The following is a 23,587-nucleotide window of genomic DNA, read 5'->3' as shown; positions in this document are numbered from 1 at the left end:
GGAGAATGAAAAATAAAACCTAAACATTCAGTCTAGGACTGAAGCTCTTAATTGATAGCGAGCTGTAAAAGAACCAACGCAGGGTAATTCACCCACGGCAGGGTGAATGAAGCCTTGCTCGGGTTTATAGCTCTGGATGCGAGTTGTAAGCTGGAGTAGGTGCTATCTGCGTGAGCAGCTGCTGGGGACTGCCCGGTGGCGTTTGCCTGTGAAATTCAGCAGAGCAGCTCAGGAAAGGGTATTTTGGCCGAGGTGAAGGCCGGGAGCCTGGCTAATATCTAGGATCCCGATTGACAAACTTTCCAGCCCTGCTTTCCAGCCATTACCATTTTCGGCCTGCCTCTGGGCTCCGTTTACATTCCTGGCTCTCCTTCTCAGAGCCGGTGAACGTGTTAATGCCGTTTTTTCTCTCTTTTCCTTTGGCCTGTTGGTGTGTCCTGTAAACATGGATTTGGCGGTGCCTTTCGGAGCAGCCCGAGGCCGGGGATGGTGCCGGGGATGGTACCAGGGGCGAGCCAGGCTGTAGTGTGGGGGCTCTGGGGGAAGTGGGGCAGGGCTTCCACTGAAGGCTCAGAGGTCAACCTGACTGAGATGGGAGAAGGCAGCTAGGAGCTGAAGGAGTTGCGGTTTTAGGGATTAGCTAAAATAGCACCTTTTCCAGGGTGGTGGAATAAGCGCAACCAATGCCTGTTGGCAATGAGTGAAGCCTGAAGTCATCTCACGGCTTGGCTCTGTGCTGTGACGGAAACCAGTAGAAGATGAGCAGACCTTGATGCTGGCCTGGCTGGTACTGTCACAGGAACCCAACACAGTGCCTGTACCTGCTGGGCAGCAGCCGGGCAGGCAGCAGCCTTACTTCCCTAGGCATTTGAGTGGCCTCAGCAAGGAAGGGTTGCTCTGAGATGTGGAGATCTGGAGATAACCCTGATGAGAAGAGGCCTCCAGGTCTACAACATCTTCACTATGCCCTGAGAAGCTCCCTCAGAGTGCAGGAGTGAGTGCTGGACCTTCACTGTCCCCATGTGAGTTTGGGGGAGTGAACTCCCTTGGCATGATACTGCAAGGGAGCAGGAGCTCCCTGAGGGCTCCTTCAACCCAATTCCAGCCTGGATCCAGCAGCATCCCTCACCCTGGCCTCCACCACGTACATCCTTCCTTCCTCTTCCATTTCTGGGAAGAAAAATGGTATTTTGGCTTTGAGAGCTGCAGGCAGTGCCTCGATGCTCCTGAAAGTGCTGTTTTTCTTCTGAACCGGTCTGGGATGGTGTCATCTGCCTGTCACTCTTCTGTTCCAGGGGCTTGACACCAGGAGGGGATGTGGAGGATCAGTGTGGCTGGGGGCATGCTGTATGTTGGGGGTTCTCGAGGGGGTGAGGAGCTGTGGCTGTGGCCTCTTTCATCCTGGGGTTCCCCAAGGGGACGGCTGCTGTGGGTGCGGGCTGCTGCATACCTGGGGGGCTCGCCGTGGCATGGATGCTGCATGCTTGGGGGGCTCGGGGGTGGGGGGAGGGGGGTGGATGCTGCATACCTGGGGGACTCACGGCAGGGGATGGATGCTGCATGTCTGGAGGGCTTCGTGGGGGATGGATGCTGCATGCCAGGGAGTCCCTGAGGGCCGTGCCGTGGCCAGACGGTCCCTGCGGGGCTTTGGGGGCGCAAGGGGCGGAAGCCCCACGGCGGGGCGGGCCGAGGGGGGTGTCCCGGGCAGGGGGCGGTGCCGGGCCGTGCTCGGGGGGCGCGGCCGGGGCCGAGAGGCAGCGCTGCCCCTCCCCCGCCCCCGCCCCCGCCTCCTCCCCCGCCGAGGCTCCGGCGGTCGGGGCGGCCGCGGGGCTCCGCTCCCGCCACCCCGCTCCCGCCGCCCCCATGGGGCACCCGACGGCGCGGCCAGCCCGACGTGGGAGCTGAGCCCGGAGCCGCCCACAGGTACCGCATCCCTCCCTCCCCTACCCTTGGGCCGGGCATCCCCTCGCCCTGGACCTGCCCCCCCTCCCCTCGCCGGGACTGGGCATCCTCCCCCCGAAGCTGGGCATTCGTGCCCTGCTCGCGACGGAGCACACCCCCCAGCGCCGGGCACCCCTGTTCATTTCCTTCCCGCGGCGTGCGAGGCTTTCCTTTCCCAAGCGGGTGCTCGGGGAACAGGGTGGAGGGGGCAGGCTCGGCCGTGGGCTGGCACCTCGGCAGCGGGGGGGCTGTCCCCCATTCCCCGGCGCCACCCCGGGGGGGCTTTGCTGACGCTTCTCCATCGAGGGAGGGGGCAGGTGCTGCTGCCGGGACTCCCGTGGGGCTCGAGGTGCTTGTTGGGTCCCCTCGGCCCAGAGCCGAGGCGGGGGCGGGGAGTGCAACTTTCTTTTACCCCAGGAGCACAAACCCCTCTGCGTGGGCAGGAGGTGCCCACACCACGGCGGGGAGGGTTTATCTCTGTGCTTCATAGCTCTAGAAAATAGATGGAGAATTAGTTTTGAGGCCCAGCATCCGCCCTGCGGTCTCCTCCCAGCTCTTGTGCCTTTGCGGTCCCGTTTCCTATTTAAAAGGGTTTTTTTCGCTCCCTGTTGTTGCCTGGAAGCCAGCACCGCAGGAGGCTGACCCAGGCATGGAGCCCGGCGTGGCTGGCTGCTGGTGCCGGCTGAGCTTGCTGCAGCTAGAGTGCCCCAAAGAGAGTTTTGGCGTTTCCATCTCTTGCCTGCCTTACACCTCCAAAAGCCATCTGGGGAGCAGGTTCTGAAACGAGGAGCTACAGGATGGCTCCCTGCTGGAGGATGAAGATGGAGGAGGTAGAGGAGCAGATGTAACCGCAGTCCCTTCTTTGCTTGGGGAACATCCCGTCCTGGGGTTTGGCTCTGCACCTTCCCGTTTGGGGAGCACAAAAGGAGCAGGAAACCAGGGATCACTCAATGATGGGTTTAGTCCTGGCACGTACATGCAGGGTACGTTGCCTGGTGGGCTCCTGCCCCCATGCAGGACAAGGTCACCCCCGCTGCTGCAATGCAGAGGATGTCCTAGAAGGAAAGGCTGCCTGCTCTTGCTGAGCTCCTGCCCAGCATCTGTAGCTGTGGGGGCTGAAAACTTCCAGAACCCGTGTCCAGGCTGTGTTTCCTATGGCTGCTGGACTTTTCCAGACCTCTTCCTCTACCTTTTCCCTGGCACATCCCTTCTCTTAGTGTTAGGGGTGGGGGTGGAACACCACCTCTTTGCTCTGGACCATGACACTGGTGACATCCCAAGCTGTGTCGTGGTTGTTAACCCCCTCCCAGATGGAGGGGCAGTGAGCCTAGGGGGGTGGCTGGGCTGGAGTGGCAGGCATTGCCTGAGGAGGGAGCAGGCAGGCATGCAGGCAGCGGTGGGACATTTCCTTCCTGGAAGGCAGGAAGTGATTATGTCTTTTGCACGAATGACACAACGCCTAAAAATAACCCATCAGGTCTCTGTTGTGAGAAAATACCCCCTGGGATTGGCTTGGTTTGGCTTTATTTAAGAGAGTAGAGTGTGTGTGTGTGTGGCGTGGGAGGAGAAGAGAGCCCGGGGGAGCGAGCGCCGCACACTGCCGCGTGTGAAACCGCCGACGGCGCGTGTGACGGGCAGCGGGTGCACATAAGGTGCTGCTTGTCTCGCAAAAGGTGTGTTCTGCAGCAGCCCCGGCTCTGCAAAGTGGCCCCCTGTGAGCAGAGCCAGCTCGCTGCTCCGCCAGCCTTCCCCGGCGGGAGGAGAGCCCGTGGTTTGCTATGAATAGCACAAAATCATAGCCCTCGCCTGCCTAAAACGCCCTGGCTGGGCTTCTCGCGGTGCTGAGCCTTCCCAGAGTTGGCAGACGGGTGCCACGCCATGGGTGCCATCCTGGGGTCCCCATCCTCAGGCCCCCCTTGTTCTGCCGCTGGCTGGTGTGGGGTCATGCTGCAAAACCTCTTGTGGAGAAGAGGTAGAAATATTGTGTGGGGTGAAAAATTTGTTGTCGCGGGTTTGGGCGTGGGGCTGAGGCCCTTCCTGAGGAGTCGGCCAGTATGTGCTGTGGGAGGAAAGCTCCTCTGCAGAACATTGGTCTCTTTGGAGATGCCCCCGGCCTTTATCTCCATCCTTTATGGCCTTTTTTTTTTTTCTCCTTTCCTTTCTTTGTGCCACTGAAAGGAAACTCTTCAGTAAGCATGCTTGCAGACCTTGAAACCGCTGGCTCAACCGGCAGCTTTGGCGCTTGCAAATTAGGGCTTTTTTCCTCTTTCCACTCATGCTCATTGATAAAGCCCCTCTCTCAAACATCAGGCAGCCTGAGCATCTCCTGTATGCCTGGGAGCTGCCTCTTGGCCTGGTGCAGCAGCACCCCACGGCCAGAGGTCCTGCCATTGGTCTTTAAAAAACACGGGAAAAGAGTTTTTGGAGGGAGACGGGGCGAGCAGTAGCTGTTTATCCAAAGGGCATTCTTCTGTTAGGCATTACAGGTGGGCTCTGCACAAACTCAAGGCGTCCCAGCCAAAAAAGCCACATCTGCTTTTTATCCTGCTAATGAGATACTCAGGTTTGTGTCTTAATTCTTCCCGAGCACCCCAGGCTTTGCTTAGTGAGGAAAGTTTGATGTTTAATTATTCACTGTAAAACAGGTTTGGGAGTGGGGGCTGCAGCCCTGGTACCTCCTGATGCCTACCAGCATCCTCCCCATCGGCAGCCGCCTCTGAAACTCAACGATTCTGGGGTGACGTGCCTTGATGCTGCCTTTGTCTCCCCTTTCACTGTCTCAAACAGCTTTTCCTGACTTCAGGGTAAGGATTTTTACACCGAGTGGCTAAAGACGGGTTGGTCACGTGGAAGACGGGGATGTGGCACTCGGTTTTCTGCCAACAAGCAGGAAGGAGCGTGTCGGGGAGGGGGTGTGAATTGCCGGGTCAGCATCGTGAGGGTGCTGCTGCTCGGGTTTGGGGGAGGGCATCCTGCCAGTGCCACCGCTGGCACACGCAGTTGGTGGAGCACAGGGCGTGCGAGGCACCGGCAGCACTGATCTCGGCCCGATTGAGAAATACCTCTGCACTTTCTAGGAAATGTTGCTGGTTCAGTTATATTTTTGGCTGTTGGCGCTGGCTCTCCCAGGAGCCCGGAGCCTGTGAGAGGGGAGGGTGGTTGCTTTTGCTCATTTAGAAATCATGAAAAGACAATCAAGGCTTGTAAAATTGGAGCCGTCTCACTGCAAAATTGGCTTTCCAGAGCCTATTCCAGAGCCTTTTCCTCCCCGTTGCAAAGTGATTTCGGGTTGGTTTAATGCGTTTTGGGTCATGTTGCCTCCTTGCCTTATTTCACCCCTCTAGCTCAGCAGGCAAACGAAGTGTTTCAAAGAAACTATGGCTTAATATGTTATTTCTCACCTTTCCTTTTTGTTTTGCAATGGTTCTTTTCTAACAAGCCAAGTTGCTTCCTTCCGCTATCACCTGGAAAAACAGGAGCCTGGTTCCCACGCAGCCTCTGTGCCGGGATATCTCTCGACACATGCAGGCTCTGCTGGCAAAAGGCTCGCTGCTCTTTGTGTGATGTTTCGTTTTCACTGTTTTATGAAGAAGAGGGTTAAAGAGCACGCTGGGGTGGGGGGACTCGGCTGCAGCGCTTCCTCCGGTGCTGCCCTTCTGGCAGTGCCGGGCCTTCCTGCCACCCCCTGCGGTGTTTCCTGCCTCTTTGCTTGGGTCAAAGGTGCTGGGTGCCCCCGGACTCTCACAGATGCCTTGGTGCCAGCTCAGTACCGAAAAGCTTTGAGGGTTGCCCCACACCACGGGAAGGATGGATGTGTTAGGAGGATGCTGCGCTGCTGCTTCCCAAGGGGCTTTGCACTTTGCTGGAAAAAAACCTATAAAATAACCTGAGGGTGCACGGAAGGAGATTGATTTGATTTATTTCCTGCTGACAATGAGGCGGCTGGCCAAGTGCACGCTTCCTCCTCATTGCAGTGGCCGGGGGCAGATGCATCCTGCAGCTGCAGCCTGGCCGCCCCCCGCTATATTTAGTCCATTGTTTGCTCTGGCTTTGAGTCCTCACCAGATCCCCGGCCACGTGAATAACCCCTGTGCTGGGTGGTGGGGGAGAGGAGCAGCTCGGTAAGGTGGGGAAGTGAGGGACTGAGCACCGTACATCATTGTGACTTACGTGGGAAAGGCTGCAGAGCCCACGTGTCATCTGTGGGGATGCTCATGCAGCGTCCTGGTGTCGCCTGCGGCTCCTCTGACATTACCCAGCCACCCTGGGCTCGGCAGGGCTGCCTGTGCTGACTCTGGAGGGGAAAGGCAGCAGCTATCCATGGCATACCCAGGGACTCTGCTCTCTCGTTAGAGGAATCATTAACCTGCGGCCTCTGGAGCTTTGAATTTAGGCAAAACACCTGGAGAAGAACAGTGGCGGTTTGTTCGGGCAGGATGCGCCCTTGCAGGTCTTTGATCCTTTTTGCATCTGGGGAGAAAATGGGCTCTTTGTTACTGAGCCGCGAACATGGTTTATCTCGGGTTTGGCTTTCAGGTCCCTGAGCTTAGAGCTGTGAGTGCCAGTGAGGGGATGAGCTGGGTGGGTGTTTCTGGGGTTTGGCACTGCGCCCTTTACTCTAGGGAGAAGATGCAGACAGGACACAAGGATGCCATGCAGAGGCTTTTGCCTCTGCATCCTCTCTCTCCCAGAAAGGAAACCTTGAAATATGGAATTGTGCAAGGGAAGGGATGCTCAAAATCATCGTAAAATCCATGCAGATTGCATCTGAGGGTCCTGACGTCTCATACTGGCATGAAAACTGAGCAAAGCCCCACCAACTCAGCTGACTTTTTCTGGGAATAGCTCCGATCTTAACATTTCAGGCTGACACATTGTATGGAGTGGGGTTCATTTAAATACAGGTAAAATGATAAGACTACTTTGTTTCTGTAAGGGTAAATTGCCTGCCTAAGCACCTGCTTAGGGTTTGCTAACAGTGTTCAACTATTGGGAGAAAAACTGATTTGATGCCTGGGCTAACCCAGAGCCTTTTGGTGGCATGGTTCCTCACAGGCTAGTCCCTGGGCTCCTGACCTCCTTGGTTGGCCTGTGATAGTGCCTCTGTTGCTCCTCTTCTCATTGCAGCCACCAGTGGTATTTGGGAGAGTTTTCAGGCATGATCATTTGATCTGGTTTCTTTTGCGGGTTCTTTTCTTCTGGGGTTCTTTTTGCTTCTCCGCCCGTCTCATTTTATATCCCAGCCTGCAGATTGGGCCCTGGGAGGGTGTAAACCCTCCTTCTCTCATCGGATGCAGCAGTACCAGTTAATTTCTAAATATCCATATAGATACCACCAGCACTTCCCTCTTCCCTTGGCTTTTTAGAGCAGTTCCCGTGGTTGCCCAGAGTACCCATTTTGGGTAATTTCAGTACTTCTCTAAAAGATTCCCACTTTTGCCTGCCCAGCCGAGGGAGAGAAAAGAAGCTGAAATGTGATTTCGTCTCTCCATTCATTTTGTGGTTTGAAAGATGATTTCCAAATCTGCCTGGTGTCTTTGATGTCTGTTATTTGCTGAAGTGGTTTGTCATGTAAAAAAAAAAAAAAAGGTCCCTGGAGGATTTATGGAGAAGGTGGGTGATTGTGATGGAGTGGGGAAAGGGATGAAGGACATAGAGAAGCTGCCTGTGTCTGCCTGGCAGCTAGGGGGGTGAGTCTCTTGCCCATAGCACAGGAATGCTGGAGCCAAGCCAGAGGGATCGGTAGGGCTCGCTGAGCTGCGCTGGCTGCTTCTGAAAAGATGTACCCATTCAGAGCAAAAGAAGGGGAAAAAAGCATCCTGGCTGAATGCCTCTCTCCTGCTCGCTGGCTGAGCTCTCCAGAGCCATGAGCGCCTGCTCCAAAACACTCGAAACAACACTATTTTTTTTCTCTCTTGCTTTATTTTTGCCCTGATGGTGTTTATGGGGAAGAAATGCATAAGGGGACTTGAAGAAATGGCACTGGCCTGAAACAGCTGGTGGGTGGTTTTTTTTCCTCTTCCTTCTCTCACGTGTAAAAGAAGCCAGGCTGCCTAATGGTGCAGAAAATTCACGGCGGAGCAACAACTTTTCTGTGGAGTAGGGAGGGAAGATGGGGAGGAGGGGAAAAATCTGTGCAGGGCATGGCTGTCTCAAAATAGCACATTTTCCGGAGGCTTTTCCCCCTGCTTGAAGCACTTGCAGCTGCTGGGGGCATCACATTCCCTGGGATTGCAGTGAGGGACTGTTCCTGCCCTGCTTGCAAGGCAGCAGAAGCAGCTGCTAAAGCACTTGTAGGGCTGGGTTAAATCCACCTTGGGTTTCCCAGCGCTGTACATCGTCACTGAGCAGGTACCGTCTCCCTTTGGCTGCTGCCAGGGCTGTTCCCCATGCAGCATCACCACAAAAGCGGTTTCGTTGGAGTCTGCCTCGCTAGGGGTGGGCAGAGGTTTGTTGGGGTTTTTTTTTTTCCCTCCAGGCTACCCCATTGCCATCTCTCGCTTCGTTTGGTTGCCAGGATCCGGCCCTGGCTGGTGCAGACAGTCAGTGCATTGTCCCGGATCAGTCGAGTGTGGTGGGATGCTCCTGGCTGCCGCCAGCCTCCCTCTCCCCGGGCTGGCCTTTTTGCTTTCATTGCTCTTTAGGGATGAGTTCTCCGGGGATGGGGGAAGGACTGTTTTTGGGGTCCTCTGCCTGCCCTAGCGGGATAGGGTGCTCCTCCAGGATGGGGATAACTGGCTGCTTTAAAGGCAGGGCTCAGATTTGCTCGTTAATAGCTGGAGGAAACCCCAAACCCCGATGCCTCCAGTGCAAGCGCGGGCACTTCTCAGCGCTGCGGGACCTTTCCTCCTTGCTGCCTCCTGCAACTTCTGACGCTGCAGCCTCACGCGGGGGCACCTCAGGACCACCCCGCACCCCGCCGCAGCTCCTCTGCTTGCACGTGAGCGGCTCACACGTGTGCGCAGCCGGGGCCGCGGAGCAGCCCCCACCCGCGCCTCCCTCGCTGCTCCGGCCTCGCCGGGCAGCTCCCGAATCCCAAACTACTCAATATTTCATAATATTTACTCACTGTTCAAGCGTTTTCCGTCTGGGGAGGGACCCTGGAGTGGTTCGCGGGTGCTGGAGAGGTCGCTGTGTCCCTCCGCAGTGCCATCTGCTGACTCAGCAGACTTTAGGGGCCGGATCCAACATTTTGCCTTCCTCCCCCTCCCCCCCCCGCCCCCCGCCCCCACCGCTTCCTCAGCCCCACTTTCAGCTGCTGCGGGTCTGGACTCTCCCGGATGGAGGGAGCCGCATGGCAGGCAGGCGGGAAGGAGGAAAGCCCTTTGCAGGAGGGAGAGGAAATTTTCCCCTTCCTATAACGGGAGTGACTGAAAGAAAATCATTCCTGCTCCTTCTCCCTCCCTCCTCCTGTCCCCCCCGGCGCCGGGGCACAGCCGCCCGCGGATGATGGGTACGACGGCCAGCGCGGCGCAGCAGGCGGTCACAGCATCGCCCCCGGAGAGCGGCGCAACGACGGGCGACGGCACCATGGAGGACCAGCGCTCCCTCAGCATCCACTCCTTCCAGACCCTGGGACTCCACAACAGCAAGGCCAAGTCCATCATCACCAACAAAGTAGCGCCCGTGGTCATCACGTAAGTCCTCGGAAGCCTCTCGTAACTCCAGACCCTGTTGTTTTTTCCTGCACCTGCTTTTCTTTTTTTCAGTCTTTACCTGAGCCGTGATATTTTTTTTTTTGCCTGTATGTGGCTTTTGCAGGTACAACTGCAGGGAGGAGTTCCAGATCCACGATGACCTGCTGAAGGCTAACTACACAGTGGGACGCATTTCTGAGGCCACGCTGGAACACTACCTTGTGCAGGTGAGTGTTGCCTTGGCCCAGTGCCAAACCGGTTCCAGCCTGGGCTTTGGAGACCTTGGAGTGGTTTGCTTGGGCTCATTTTGAAGATCACCAAGGAAAAGTCCCTTTTATTCCCAGCCTACTTGAGCAAATCCACTTATTCCCCTATCTTCCGTCTGCCCATCCTGTTTTGCAGGGGAAATATTTCATGGTCAGGGATGTATATGGGAAACTGGATGTCTTGAACACTACAGCCAGCTGTGGCGCTCCCAATTTCCGACAAGCCAAAGGAGATTACGCTGTGTTTGGCATGGGGCAGCCCAGCCTCAACGGCTTCAAGCTCGTGCTGCAGAAGCTGCAGAGAGAGGGCCACAAGGTTGGTGAGAGGGTGAAAACGGGGCTGGCAAAAGGCAGGAGAGCTTTTGGGCAGCCTCCCCTTGTCTTCACAGGAGTGCGTCTTCTTCTGCATCCGCGAGGAACCCGTGGTCTTCCTGCGCTTGGAGGGGGACTTTGTGTCCTACACCCCCCGGGCCAAGGAGAACCTGCATGAGAACCTGCAGCGGGGGCCGCGGGCAGAGAGCCTGGAACTGGCCATCCGCAAAGAGGTGAGGTGGGATGGGAGGGAGTGGTCGCCCGGCAAGAACGGGCTGTGTGCCCTCCTGCCCTCAGAGGGGCTGAGGGAGCTGGTGAGTTTTGATGAGGGTCCCTGTCTCTGCCAGATCCACGACTTTGCACAGCTGAGCGAGAACGTCTACTACGTCTACAATGACATCGAGTGCCTGCGGGACGAGCCCCACGCCGTGCGGGTGCAGGGCGAGGAGGACATCCAGGTGACGGAGGAGGTCTACCGCAGGCCTGTCTTCCTCCTGCCCTCCTACAGGTGCTGCCCCTCCTCCTCCTCCTCCTCCTCCTTCTCCTCCATCCTCCTCACCTGTGGTCAGTGGCTTGACTTTAGCAATTTGAGCTCTCGGTACCCTCCTAAAGCCACGTGTCCTCCACTGGTGGGGATGAACCCTGTCCCCATGGCCCCTCAGCCTCCTAACCAGGGCTGTCCCTGTGCCTGGCAGGTACCACCGGCTGCCACTGCCCGCCGAGGGAGCCCCTTTGGAGGAGCAGTTTGACGCTTTCATCCACTTCCTCAGGGTGAGCCGAGGAAGAACACCTGGTCCATGGGACCACATCGAGTTGGGATGTGCTCCTGTGCCTGAGCGAGCGTGCTGTGCCAGGGAGCAGCATGGTATCTTCTGCCTTTGGCTTTAAGCTGCCTGTGCCTGTGGTTGCATCACACTGCCATTGCTGTGGACCAGGCTGGAGAGGTCCGTGTTATCCAGCTGCTTGTCCCTACCCCTGGCTGTAGGTGATCATCCTTTGCCACCTCCCAGCATCTCTGCACAGGCAGCTCTTCCCTAAACAAGAAATGATCTGAGTTTGGCGCCAAGGCTTTTGATGGCAGGACTTCACCCCATCCCCTGAGAGAACAAGAGATGCCACTCACCCCTCTGCTCCTGGGCAGGGCCATCCTCTCCACTCTGGCCGTTACAGTGGCTCTTCTGGAGCCCCTGTGGTCCCCCAGCCCTCTGTTCCTCCCTCCTAGGAGAGCCCAAGCCTGCTGCTGCGGGACTCTGGCAGACCCCCGCCAGCTCTGCTCTTCGGCTGCCAGACTGGTGTGGGCAGAACCAACCTGGCCATGGCCATGGGGACCCTTGTCCTCCACCACCACCGAGGAGCCTCCCAGAAGCCTGAGTAAGCAGGGCAGCCGTCAGGGCTGGACTGGGAAGTATGCCCATGTTCTCTGGGACCGGTTTGATCTCCTCCTTCTCCCACTCCAGCCTTCCCCACCAACCTAAAACAACTCCCAGGGACAGGCTTCGGGTCATCCAGACCTTCATCGAGGTGGTCCCTAAAGGCCAGCAGATAGTCGAGGAGGTAAGGGGATGAAACTACTGGTGGGTGGGTGGGAGGGGATGAGAGAGGTCAGTGTACCCCCCTAACCCAGGGCTCGCTGAGCTGCTTTCTGCTCGCTCCTCCCAAGGTGGACAGTGCCATTGCCTCCTGCTCAGAGATGCACAACATGAAGGAAGCCATCTACGAGTACAAGAAGAAGCTGGAAGGGATTGGGGAAGACTATCAGATCCAGGTACATTGAGAGGATTGCTCGGATGCAAGCTGCCTCTGCTGGGTGATTGATTGAGCTGTTTTTGCACGGGGCCGAGAAGAATGTAAATTCTGGAAATCCACAGCTTCCTGTCAGCTGGAGACTTTCCAGGGACGTGAAACCTGCCAGGTTGTGGAGTGTTTCTCTGGTTGGGGTTTTTTCTTCTTTTTTTTTTTTCCCCAGTCCTTGAAAAGCCATAACATTGAGCAGGCTGGGATTCTGAGGGACAGCTGCCCGTTTCAGGCTTTGCCTCTGCTTCTGGTAGATGACCTTGGGGGCAAATAATATCCCATGCTTTGGTTTTCCCAGCACTAAAATTGGAAAATCAGTACCAGCCTGGCTGCTAAAAGTCCTCGGGAGCTGGGAGGGGTTGTTGCTTTGAGGTTTTCCTGCAAATGTAGTTGCTCAAGGTCAAGCTTTTCTATCTGTAGCTCTAGTTTTCTTTTCTCCTTTGTTTTGAGAAGCCATCAGGGTGGTTTTTCACCATGGTCTTTCCTGCACAACCAGGGGTCTCATCACCAGGCGAGGGAGGGAGGGAGGGAGGGAGGATGGTCAGGTGGAAGTGCTGCCACAGTCCCAGCCTCTTTGGAGATTAGTTTTCCCATTTAAATGCTGAATATGGAGTCGAAGTGCTGGGGCTGGTTGTAATGGGCAATCCTAAAACAGGTGCTGTGCAGCCAAAGCAAAAGAGCCAGAGCAGAAAAGCACCACAAAACCAATTAAGTGACAGGAAAAGAAAGCGTTTACTGTCGAGTATTTTGGTGTTCAATAGCAAACCCCAAATTTTACCCTACTTGTCCCCTTTTAGGGGGATTTGGGGCAGGTACTTTTTTGTATAGCAGGGGAAGCTTGGGCATGGGGCAGAGCTGTCTCAAAGCCTTTCGCTGACTTTTCCCTGCGGGGAAAGGCTGCTCTGTGTCATCTTTGATGCTGGGGAAACAAACAGCTGTAAATTAACTATGAGGAGTGTTTATTTGAAGTCTGTGCGGAGCAAGAGCAGGTTCTAAACAATGGCAAGGGGCCAGGAAACGTGGAGGATGAGGAGAGGAGCTGGTGCTTGGCCATTGAATGGCCAGCCTGGGCTTGGTAGGGCTGGAGGAATTGCAGGTAGTACTGGGAGGCTTTGCTGGGAGCCCCGTTTGATTTTGGGGAGAGGAAGGACTTTTCTGTATTTTTTCTAACATCAGAGATGCACAAACCCTGCTTGCCAAGCCAAGCCCTGTACATATGCAGCCCCAGCTTACAGGATTTTTCATTGTATCCTGGGGAGGGGATCCTGCCAGGCCCTCCAGGCATGCTCACGGACCCTGTACCAGATGGTCTTTTGCCTGGTGCTGGCATTGCAGGTTAATTTGTTGGATGGGATGCTCAGATGTACAGTCTCCTGTGCCGAGGCAGTGTTGAGGTGGCTGCTAAATTGTGGAAGATCCTGAGGGTTTGAATTTGTGTCCCCAGGAGGGGAGAGCTGTGCCTGGTTTGGGTAATAATGAAAGTGAGGAGGAGGAAAACTCACTTGAAGCCATCTGCATAGGCATCAGAATGCTTCTGGGGATGAAGGGAAAGAGGTGACACTTGGAAACTGATAGTATTGCAGGATGAGGGGGCTTGTGTCTCCTTTTAATAAGCATGTCTTGCTCTTATTGAAGTTTGTCTAACATCACCTCTCATTTAGGGGTCAGCCTCCTGCCATGAGATGCTGACCCTGGGTCTGGTTCTGGGGGTCCTGCTGAGCTCTGAAGGCAGATAGAGTCTCCCTGAGAGATCCCTGACCGTTCCTTGTGTTGCTTGGAGCATGGGGCTGGGAGGTGACGCCTCCACAGGCTCCCTGCATCCCTGCCCATGGCACTGCTGACACCGGGACTTCCAGTCCCAGGCATGCCTGACCATCTCAGCCAAAGGCCACGGAGGTGGTCGGGGTGGGGGCAGGACTGTGTGTTAACCAACCCCCTCCCCTTGGGTCTCTGGTTAGCATCTGGACTGTGTATCTCCCTGGGACAGCAATGCCCCTTGGGTCCCCTTGGAACTATTCCCAGTGTGTCCTTGGGCTAAAGGGAAGGTTTTCTTTGAGCTGAAATGCAAAGTTATGTCATTAAGCATCATTTAATGTGGAAAACTTGAAATATTTCATTGAAAAAAAAAAGAACCCCACAAAAAACCTATATTCCACATCGGGTTTGGAAGGTTTTACCCCTCCCCCTTCTCATTTGGAAGTGGTTTCTTTCCAAACAAGCATCTGGTGAATTTAGTGTGAATACACAAAAAACCTTCTGAGAGGTTGAGGTGATATTTCTGCCTCTCTTCCTCTCAAAAACTGCTCCGTAAAAAAACCCTCAAACCAACAAAAATGCCTGGAGCCTGTTTGCTGCTTGCTTGTCTCCCTTCTAAGGCAGCTGCAAAGGAGCGTGTGTAGAGCTTTTTCTGCGGCCTCGTGCTGCGCTCGGGGCTGCATCACACATCACCCCTGCCTTTGCTTTCAGGGGAGCAGCACCAAAGAGTATTTCCTCCAGAGGACTTTGCAGAGCCTCGAGCGCTATTTCTACCTGATTGCCTTCAACTACTACCTTCACGAGCAGGTAAAACAACCCCCCAGAACTAAACCCCACCGACCCACTTCCCCCTCCTTTGCTGTTTCATTGTCGGCGTCCTCGTGTAGCGGGAGGGAAGGGGTCTCCACTTCCGAGTTTCCCAGGCAAATGAAGGTGTTTTTTGGTGGGGGTGCGAGCCCTGACTGACAGCACGTCCCCCCGGCCCCCCGCCGGCAGTACCCCCTGGGCTTTGCCCTCAGCTTCAGCAGGTGGATGTGTCGGCACCCGGAGCTGTACCGGCTGCAGGCGGAGATGAACTCTGCAGAGCTCACGGTCACCGGGGACCTCGTCACCAAGGGGACAAGAGTGCTGGTGAGGGCTCGTCCTGGATGTAGGGACTGGGGCTGGTTGGTAGCTCCTCATTGTCCCCCTGAGAATGGCACCTTCCTGAGATGCTCACCCTTAAAGGGGTTTGGTGGGGTGGGAGAAGCGAGAGGTTTCCCTTTTGTAGGGCAGTCACTGAGTTTTGGGGTACCTCCAGGGCTGTGTTGTGGTCTCAGGTCCATGTCCTACTGGCATCCTTGGCAAGGATGGGCATGTGGCCAGAGACCCCCTGTGCACACAGAAGTGTCCAGCCCTCAGAGCCAGTGTACCTGAGCCTAGGCTGCTGGCTCTGCTGCAGCTTTATGTTTCTTGGTGGTCCTTGACTGTGGCAGGGTGAAGGAGGCCGGAGCTGTTGGTGGCTTGCTGCTGCTTGGGCACGGTCTCACTGCAGGGAGAGCATCTCCCACTTTTGCAGTGCAGCCGTGTGGCTTTGAGCCCCGGCGTTGCTGGTGTTGGAAGGGTTTGGGGACTTCCCCTGAGAGGGGACCATGCCTGGGTGAGAGGTTGTGGTGTGCTGGGACCCCCATTCCACAAGCCTGTGGGTGGGAGGGGGCATATGCAATGGCGAGGGGTGCACGCCTTGCCCAGATTTGCCCCACTGCAGGTGGCAGATGAACGCTTCTGCCCGGACGTGCTGAGCACCGCCAAGGAGATGAGCGTGGCCAACTTCCGACGAGTGCCCAAGATGCCTGTCTACGGCACGGCACAGCCCAGCTCCAAGGTGAGGGGCACACGCCCTGTGGTGGCCAAGGTCGCCCACAACGGGCTCTCAGCCCCTCCGTCACCCTTGCCTACCCCTTCTGTAGACCCTGGGCAGCGTCCTGCGGTACCTGACGGATGCCAAGAGGAAGCACGCCCGCATCCTCTGGATCAGCCTCCGGGAGGAGGCCGTGCTGGAGGGCAACGAGCAGATCTACACGCTGCGGGAGCCGGGGCACCTGGAGGAGCTGATCCCTGTGCCTGCTGCCTCGCCCCAGCAGCTGGAGGTGAGCTCCTGCCCACCTGGGGAAGGGCTGATTCCCCCCTCCTGGGAGCCCCCATGGGCCATGTCCACGGGCTTTGCCCCACCCCACAGAGCTGCTTGGTTTGGTTTTTCTTTGCTTTTGGCAATGAGAGGCTGTGTGTATAGTGTGCCGTGCTCAGCTTGTGCCCTCCGTGTCTGCTGGAGGCTGGGGACAACCCAGCTGAGGCAAAAACAGGTGGTCAACCTGCTCTTAATCCTACTGCAAAAACAGAGGAGTCCTGGCTTCTCTGACACTGTGTAAGAGTTTGCACAGGCAGAGCAAAGCAGAGATCTTCCTCTGAAGAATTTCCTGAAAGTGAAGGTAAAAGGCACCCTGGGGAAAGGGGAGCAGATGTTCCCAGCTGGGTTTCCAGAGGAAATAGGTGTTGGAGGAGCTTGGCTGCCAGCAGCAGCAGCACGGCCATGGGGAGGAGCTGCCTGGGGTGGTGCTCCTGAGGCTCCCTGACCTGAACCCTAACCCTGACCTAAGCACAGTGGGGACCGTGGTCTTGGGCAGGAGTGGTGGCCAGGACCTGGTGTGGGGTTTTGAGTTGGCTTTGGGGTGTTTGAGAGGGATGACAGCCTGCATCTGAAAAAATGAATTAAAATCCTGAAAAATATTCAGAGGGATGGGTCTTATGGCAAGAGTTTCTCCATCCTCTGCAGAAACTAGAGGCTACCCTGAAGGGTGACCTGCTGAAGTGCCAGAAGTGGCTGGAAGTGTACCTGGAAGCGGAGAAGCAGATGAAGATGTTCAAGAGCTGCTTGACCACGCAGGAGATCTTCAGCCAGCAGAAGAACACCTGCCAGGGGCTGACGTACCATCGCATCCCCATCCCTGACTTCTGTGCTCCCAAGGAGCAGGTACCCTGGAGATGGGATGGTGCTGCTGCCTCCTTCCCAAACCATCCCTGCTGCAGCAGGGTGGATGTCACCTGCAGTGGGGTGCTCAGTGCTCCCCAGGACTTTGGTGGTGTGCCCAGGCTCGATGCAGGGAGGATCCCCTGTGAGATGCTTCATGGAGACCTTGGGTGCCTTTAGATGGCCAGGGATGGAGGGGAGGCTGCTGAGCTGGATCTGGCAGCAAGGAGACAAGGATTTTAGCCAGGAGGCTGTAGCATTCCATGATGAGGAAGGGAGGTGGGCAGCCTGTGCTGCACCTGTGAAAACCCACGGGCTTTGTCTCTGGCAGGACTTTGACCGGCTGCTGGAGGCGATGAAGAGTGTCCTGGCTGAGGACTCACGGGCAGCCTTTGTGTTCAACTGCCTCAGTGGCCGGGGCAGGACTACCACGGCCATGGTCATTGCTGTCCTCATCCTCTGGCATTTCAACGTGGGTACCAGGGCCTGCAGCTCTTCCTGGGGGTCAGACTGGAGTGGGGGCTGCTGGGGAAGCTCGGCACAACCTGCAGCACCCCTCACAGAGTAGGAGGGTTAAATGGAGCATGGGAAGGAGCAGAGTAGGCTGTGGGGGTGAATGCCCATACATTGGTCTCTTGCTGTGCCAATCCGCCAAGAAGCTTGAGGAGAAGTGTAGGTGAGCTCCTTAGAGCTCCCACTTCAGGATGAAGGGTTAAGGGCAAGAGAGACAGGGCTTCCTTTTTGCAGAGTGAATGGTGGGGGTAAAACTTTGGTTTTCTCTGTCCATGAAGTGGGGAGGTGAAGAATGCCTGAGGCCCTGGTGTGTTGGTTTTGGGGTCTGTATTTCTGCTCAGCTGTAGGGCTGTGGGGACCGGTCCATGCAGCACCTAACAGCCCGTCCCTCTCTGCCTGCCCCAGGGCATCCCTGAGATGAGCGAGGAGGAAATCGTGAGTGTGCCTGATGCCAAGTACACCAAAGGGGAGTTTGAGGTGAGTCCTTGGGCCTGACTCTGTTTTAGGAGTTCCCCCTCCAAACTAGCTCCTTTCTAATTGTTTGGAGAGGCTGGGTCCTCTCCCAGGCAGGGATGGAGCAGCGGGGCTGAGGTGAGGAGGCACCTGGTGAAGCCTTCTGCTTCTGCACATGCTCCAGGTGGTGATGAAGATGGTCCATCTCCTGCCCGATGGTTACCGGATGAAGAAGGAGGTGGACATGGCCCTGGACACTGTCAGTGAGACTATGACACCCATGCACTACCACCTCCGGGAGATCATCATCTGCACCTACCGGCAGGTGAGCCTGACCCTCTGCCCCGTCTGCACAGGGCACCTGGGGCTGATGCACCTCACCCCAGAGGCTGCAGCCAGGCTCCAGGCCCAGCCCTGCTGAGGCTGGATGGATTCTTGGGCTGAAGCCTTCTGGTATGTCCCCAGAGAGCTGTCGGGGCTCTTTTAGTCATGGTCACCCAGTGCTGTCTCACATCCTGTGGTGTCCCACCTGTCTGGTGCTGTCCTGCATCCTGGCCAGCGTCCTGCATCCCACCCACACTCAGGCAGCATCCTGCCTGGCTGGTGCCATCCCACATCCCACCAGGTGTCCCATATCCCAACTGTGTCTCACATCCCACACAGTATCCTGCCTGGCTGGTGCCATCCAACATCCCACACAGCATCCCTCATTTTACCCAACATCCCACATCCCACGCATCGTCCTGCCTGTCTGGTACCATCCTGCATCCCACCTAACATCCCACACAGCATCCCTCATTTTACCCAACATCCCACATCCCACGCATCGTCCTGCCTGTCTGGTACCATCCTGCATCCCACCCAACATCCCACATCCCACACAGCATCCCTCATTTTACCCAACATCCCACATCCCACGCATCGTCCTGCCTGTCTGGTACCATCCTGCATCCCACCCAACATCCCACATCCCACACAGCATCCCTCATTTTACCCAACATCCCACATCCCACGCATCGTCCTGCCTGTCTGGTACCATCCTGCATCCCACCCAACATCCCACATCCCACACAGCATCCCTCATTTTACCCAACATATCCTGCATCCCACACATCATCCTGCCTGTCTGGTGCCATCCTGCATCCCACCCAACATCCCACATCCCACACAGCATCCCTCATTTTACCCAACATCCTGCATCCCACACATCATCCTACCTGTCTGGTGCCATCCTGCATCCCACTCAACATCCCGCATCCCACACAGCATCCTGCCCACCCGTCCCCTCCCGTGTCCCCGCGGCTCGCTGCCGGCAGAGGGCAGGGTTGATCTGTCCCGCTCCGCTCCCAGCCCCGTCAGCTCCTCTGAGCTCAGGTGGGGACCCATCCTCGGGAGGGGACCCAGCCGTGCTTGTGGAGCTGCTGAAAGGGAGAAAAGGATCATTTCAATTAGATTTGGTTTTGTTTTGATTTGGGTTTTTTAAGCTGTGCAGCTGTTTCATGGGGCCTTGGAAGGGCTGAGCTCAGGGCTTTGCATCGGCCCTGCCTGGACTGGATCAGCCCATGTCCCTGCCAGTGATGGTCTTGTCATCCATGGTCAGCTGCCACTGACCCTTATTTTCAATCAATGACTGTGGGAAGAAACCCTGAAGCATTTAATCACCCAATAACATCCCTGGCTTCCTGGGTGTTCGCCTCTTGGTTTATAGGATCCTCTGTAGTTTTGGGGGGCCGGGAGAGCAAACCTGAGCTCCACTGGATGTGCCACTGGGGACCCTGGCTGTTCACAGCAATAGTTCCTGTGAGATTACTGGGGGTAATTAATTGTGTTTTATTTTCCCCCCATTTATGTGTTATGAAGAGGTGGCCACGTGGCTGCAGAGAAGTCTCACCTACTTTATTGTGTCTGTTGCTGCTGCAGAGCTAAAAACTCCCGTGGTAGAGGAGCAGTTGCCTGCTTACAAGTTCCAGTATGCTTCAAATGATGCCCTGCCTTGCTGCTGCCACCTGCCTCCACACTCAGCCTTGGGGAGGAGCCCGGGGGAAGACCCCAACGGGGCACCATCGCCCGGCTGCTCCCGCTGTGGGCTTTGACTTTTCAGTAGACGATTCCTACGAGCTCCTGGGCCCTCTCCCCAGCGCTGGGCGGTCAGAACCAGCCTGTGGGTGTTCCTGGGCTGTATCCTGTTTCCGGGACAGCCCTATCCAACTTTCCCAGTGAGAAACTGAGATAAGGAGGGAGCCATCCGCTCCCCCTCCCACCTCTGCCCCAGGAAGAGCCTTTCATCACTGCCTGCATTTTGTGTTTCCCTCTCAGCTGCTCTATCTGTTCCGTTGGATTCGCCTGGGCCGAGGTGGAGGCACATGCAAATGCTTTCATTTTTTATTTGTATTCTGTTTTTTCACAATGATGGGCAGATGGAAGAGAGTTATGGGCACTTTATAGTCTAGGCATTGTCCTAACAGGCTTTTAATTCAGCCAGTCAGTGTTTAGAGAAGTGTGGAGATGGGGTGAAGAGAAGGAAAAGGTACTGTGGTACTTGCTTGGGTTTGTTCCTACCCCTTTCCATCCCAAACTAGGAGGAAAAAAACCCCAGGAGAATGTAAGAAAACAGTAAGATAAATGATAAACAGGATAATAAAATGATAAATAATGGGTCAATGAAATAAGAGCGAAACAGGATAGTGTAATGAAATGATAAATAACGGGACAATGTAATAAAAAATCAATAGGATAGTATAATAAAGTTATAAATCATAGGACAATCTGGTAAAAAATAAATGGGATCATAACATGATGAATAATAGAATAATCTAATGAAAATAAATAGGATAATATAATAACGTGAGAAATAACGGGCTCCAAGGATCTGCTCTCTGCAAAATACTGGCACACAGCTGCAGAGGAGATGGCTTTTCCAAGGGCAGATGTTTCCAAGGGCACCATTTGTGCCTGATGCTTCCACAAATAGGAGTGTGAGTGGGTTGAACAAACCCCGACTTTCCAAGCCCATGGGTGGAACTGTTTGTATGCCTGTGGCATGGAGCAGCTGGGGAAGAAAGGCTTGGAGGAAGTGGAGCAGGCTGGTCCCTGAGGGTAGGCGGGTGCTGACATAGGAGTGAGGAATTGCTGCTCTTTGGGATGCTCTGTGGGAGTTGACTATGGGGTTAGGGCTCTTATGCTGGCTGGTTGTTTATTATTTATTAATTCCTGGAAGGGGCATCACTGCAGGATTCATCTGTTGTTAAAATAATGGCTACAATGATAAAATGACACTAGATCCTGCTCTGGTCCTGCTCTGGCAGGGGAGGTTGGACTAGATGATCTTTTGAGGTCCCTTCCAATGCTTGAGGTTCTGTGATTATGTTGTATACAATTATATATATATTTATATAATACAATACTAGGAGGTGTGATAGCTGCCAGCCTTGGAGTGGGGCACTGGGTGGCTGCTGGGGCCATTTCTTCAGTGACAGAGGCTGAATCTGACCAGAGGATGCTGGAAAGGGACACGTTTCTCCATGGGGAAATGCTTTGCAGTCCAGGAGCTCACGGCTTTGGGTATAGTTTGCACCTGGCCGTCTATTCCTGGCTCCTGGACACACACTCCACCCATTTAGCAATCCCTCATCTATTTTTGAGGTCTGCATGGTAAAGGGGAAGTTTTTATATGCTGGAAGCCACAAGGTAATGAGAGCCTGGACTGCCAAGCCACAATGGGAGCAGGCTGAAAGGATGTGCTTATTTTTGTCCCCAAGGTGGTCCTCTATCCTTGGCTGGAGGCAAGGTGGGAGCTGCAGCATGGGCTGGGCTCCTCAGGGGGATAATGGGCTCAGAGGGCCAGTGGGCAGCGAAAGATACGGCTTTTCCCTCCTGTGAAAGGTCCTGTGGGTCCCTCAGTGCCAGCCTTCTCACGTGGGATGGAGAGGAGGACCATGGATAAGGACTGGGTGCAGGAGCTGCCTCTTGGATTCTCTCCCAAAATGGGTACTGTGGGCATTTCAGCCAGTTTCTTGCTCCTCCCAGGGCAAGTCGAGCAAGGGTGAGAAGGAGAGACGGATGCTGCAGCTGAGGAGCCTGCAGTACCTGGAGCGCTACATCTACCTGATCCTCTTCAACGCCTACCTGCACCTGGAGAAGAAGGACTCCTGGCAGCGGCCCTTCAGCCTCTGGATGCGCCAGGTGAGGCTTTCCCTGCCCAAGCTGCCACCAACACCTCGCTCAACCCCATGTTTATAGGGCATTGAGCAGCAGACCTCTGTCTTTATTTCATGGTGGTTTGAATGGCATCGTATGTGGTTCCTTCACTCCGGGTGAGCTCCCATATCACCAGGCTGGTGGCTCTGGTGGAAAGCCAGGCGGGTCACTGGAGACAGGCGGCATCTGGAGATGGGGTGCTCCTTCTGCCCCAAACGTGCCCTTTTCTCCTCTTTTGAGTCTCCTGGGGTTTTATTTTGATCTGCTGGTTGTAATTGCAGCGTCTGGGGCTGAGAAGCCAACCCTACCCCAGGCTCTCCACCTGGCTTAGTTGGCTTGGCTGTCTCTCCTTGCATCCAAACCCACCTCTGGGTTCTTTGCAGCATATTAAAAATACAATACCCTGGCCAAATGAATTGAGGGAGTGAAAGGAAGGAATAATTAAATGCAGTCCTGCTTGGCTTCACCTGGCTGGAGAGGGGACAGAGGGACCAGGAGGATGGAGCTGCTGGCACTGGGCATCTGAGCTAGCTGAAAAATGGAATGGAGAGTGGGCAAGAGATCTCACATTGCCCATATTCCCTGCTTTTTATTATTTTTTAAAATGTTTGTTATCCAGAGAAGAGTTTTTCCTCTCCCTGGGTTTACACAGCACTAAGTAGGCAGTGTCTGTCTCAGTGGGAAAAACCTCATCCCTTCACTTGCCTCCGCTAATTCCTGTTGGCTCGTTGCATCTGCCGGGCAAGAGATGAAAGCGCTGGCTGCCAGCTCCACTCACCCTCCCCCTGCCCTCTCTCTCTGGAAGGGACTGTAGCCAGGAGGGTGGCATGGCCAGTGCCTACCCCGCCATGACATCCTGCTTATGCTGTCGTTAGTGTGGTGGCACAGCAGCATGGGGGCAGCTAGGGCTGCACTCTCTCATAGTGGAGATGTGTGAGGCATGCTGTTGGCTGGATGTGGGGTGTAGGAGCTCCAATGCTGCATCTTTGAAGCTGCATCTTTAATGCTGTGTCTTTAATGCTGGATCTTTAAAACTGCATCTTTGAAGCATGGGTTTACATCTACCTCCTGTCCCCTCCAATGTGCTGGAGTGGGTGAAACACACCCAACCTGTGGATACAAGGAGCCTTTGACCTCAAAAGCGCCCATTCCTGCTGCATAATCCCTGCATTTCTAGCAAAAACAAGGCACTATTGTAGGTTTTTGGCAGAAGGGTGCCAAAGCCAACAAACCTTCCAACAGCTGACCCCAGCAGCGACAGAGCAGCTTATAAAATGTCAGAGCTGCAGCTTATCTCGGGGGAGCCAGTGGGAGGCAAGGGGGTACCTGGATGGGGGCAGGATGCTGGTGGCAGCGTTAACTCTCTCTTCCCCCTCTGTTTTTAGGTGGCAGCCGTGGCAGGCATCTACGAGATCCTGAACCAGCTGGGCTTCCCTGAGCTGGAGAGCCTGGAGGGCAAACCCCTGTGCACGCTGCGGGGCCGGTGGCAGGCACAGGGCGCTACCTCCCGCCCTTTCCGTGGTGACTTCGTGTAGGATTGGGATGCAGGGGACCCCCCACACTGGTGTCTTCTGGGTGGGGAGAGGAAAAAGACTGTTTTCCCAAAAAAATGGGGGTGTGGGAGGGAGGGGGTGATCCCTGAAACTGCCTTAGAATGTGGGAACTTCTGGGGTTCTTTTGGACACAATAAAAATCTTGTAAATTAAACATCA

The 23,587-nt window shown here is 55.4% G+C and overlaps 1 protein-coding gene across 2 annotated transcripts; it reads left to right on the top strand.

Moving 5' to 3' along the window:
• The first annotated feature begins 1,799 nt into the window (after nt 1-1,799).
• On the top strand, nt 1,800-23,587 carry PALD1 (phosphatase domain containing paladin 1). Of its 2 annotated transcripts, XM_062001406.1 has the most exons (20): nt 1,800-1,923; nt 9,378-9,578; nt 9,703-9,805; nt 9,981-10,160; nt 10,234-10,389; nt 10,504-10,664; nt 10,852-10,927; nt 11,379-11,527; nt 11,614-11,710; nt 11,817-11,921; nt 14,417-14,512; nt 14,702-14,836; nt 15,453-15,569; nt 15,655-15,834; nt 16,518-16,715; nt 17,044-17,184; nt 17,631-17,702; nt 17,863-18,003; nt 21,705-21,860; nt 23,261-23,578. In XM_062001406.1, exons 2-20 carry the CDS (start codon nt 9,388-9,390, stop codon nt 23,408-23,410), a joined length of 2,604 nt encoding a protein of 867 aa, XP_061857390.1. In that variant the 5' UTR covers nt 1,800-1,923; nt 9,378-9,387; the 3' UTR covers nt 23,411-23,578. The 2 variants fall into 2 exon arrangements, with proteins under 2 accessions (XP_061857390.1, XP_061857391.1); XM_062001407.1 differs by lacking the exon at nt 17,044-17,184 and having other exon boundaries at nt 23,261-23,587.

This window comes from Colius striatus, chromosome 8 (genome assembly GCF_028858725.1).
Source record: "Colius striatus isolate bColStr4 chromosome 8, bColStr4.1.hap1, whole genome shotgun sequence".
In the NCBI taxonomy this organism is placed as follows: domain Eukaryota; kingdom Metazoa; phylum Chordata; class Aves; order Coliiformes; family Coliidae; genus Colius; species Colius striatus.
Note: the sequence above shows the minus strand (reverse complement) of the source record. Positions and strands in the feature narration are given on the sequence as shown.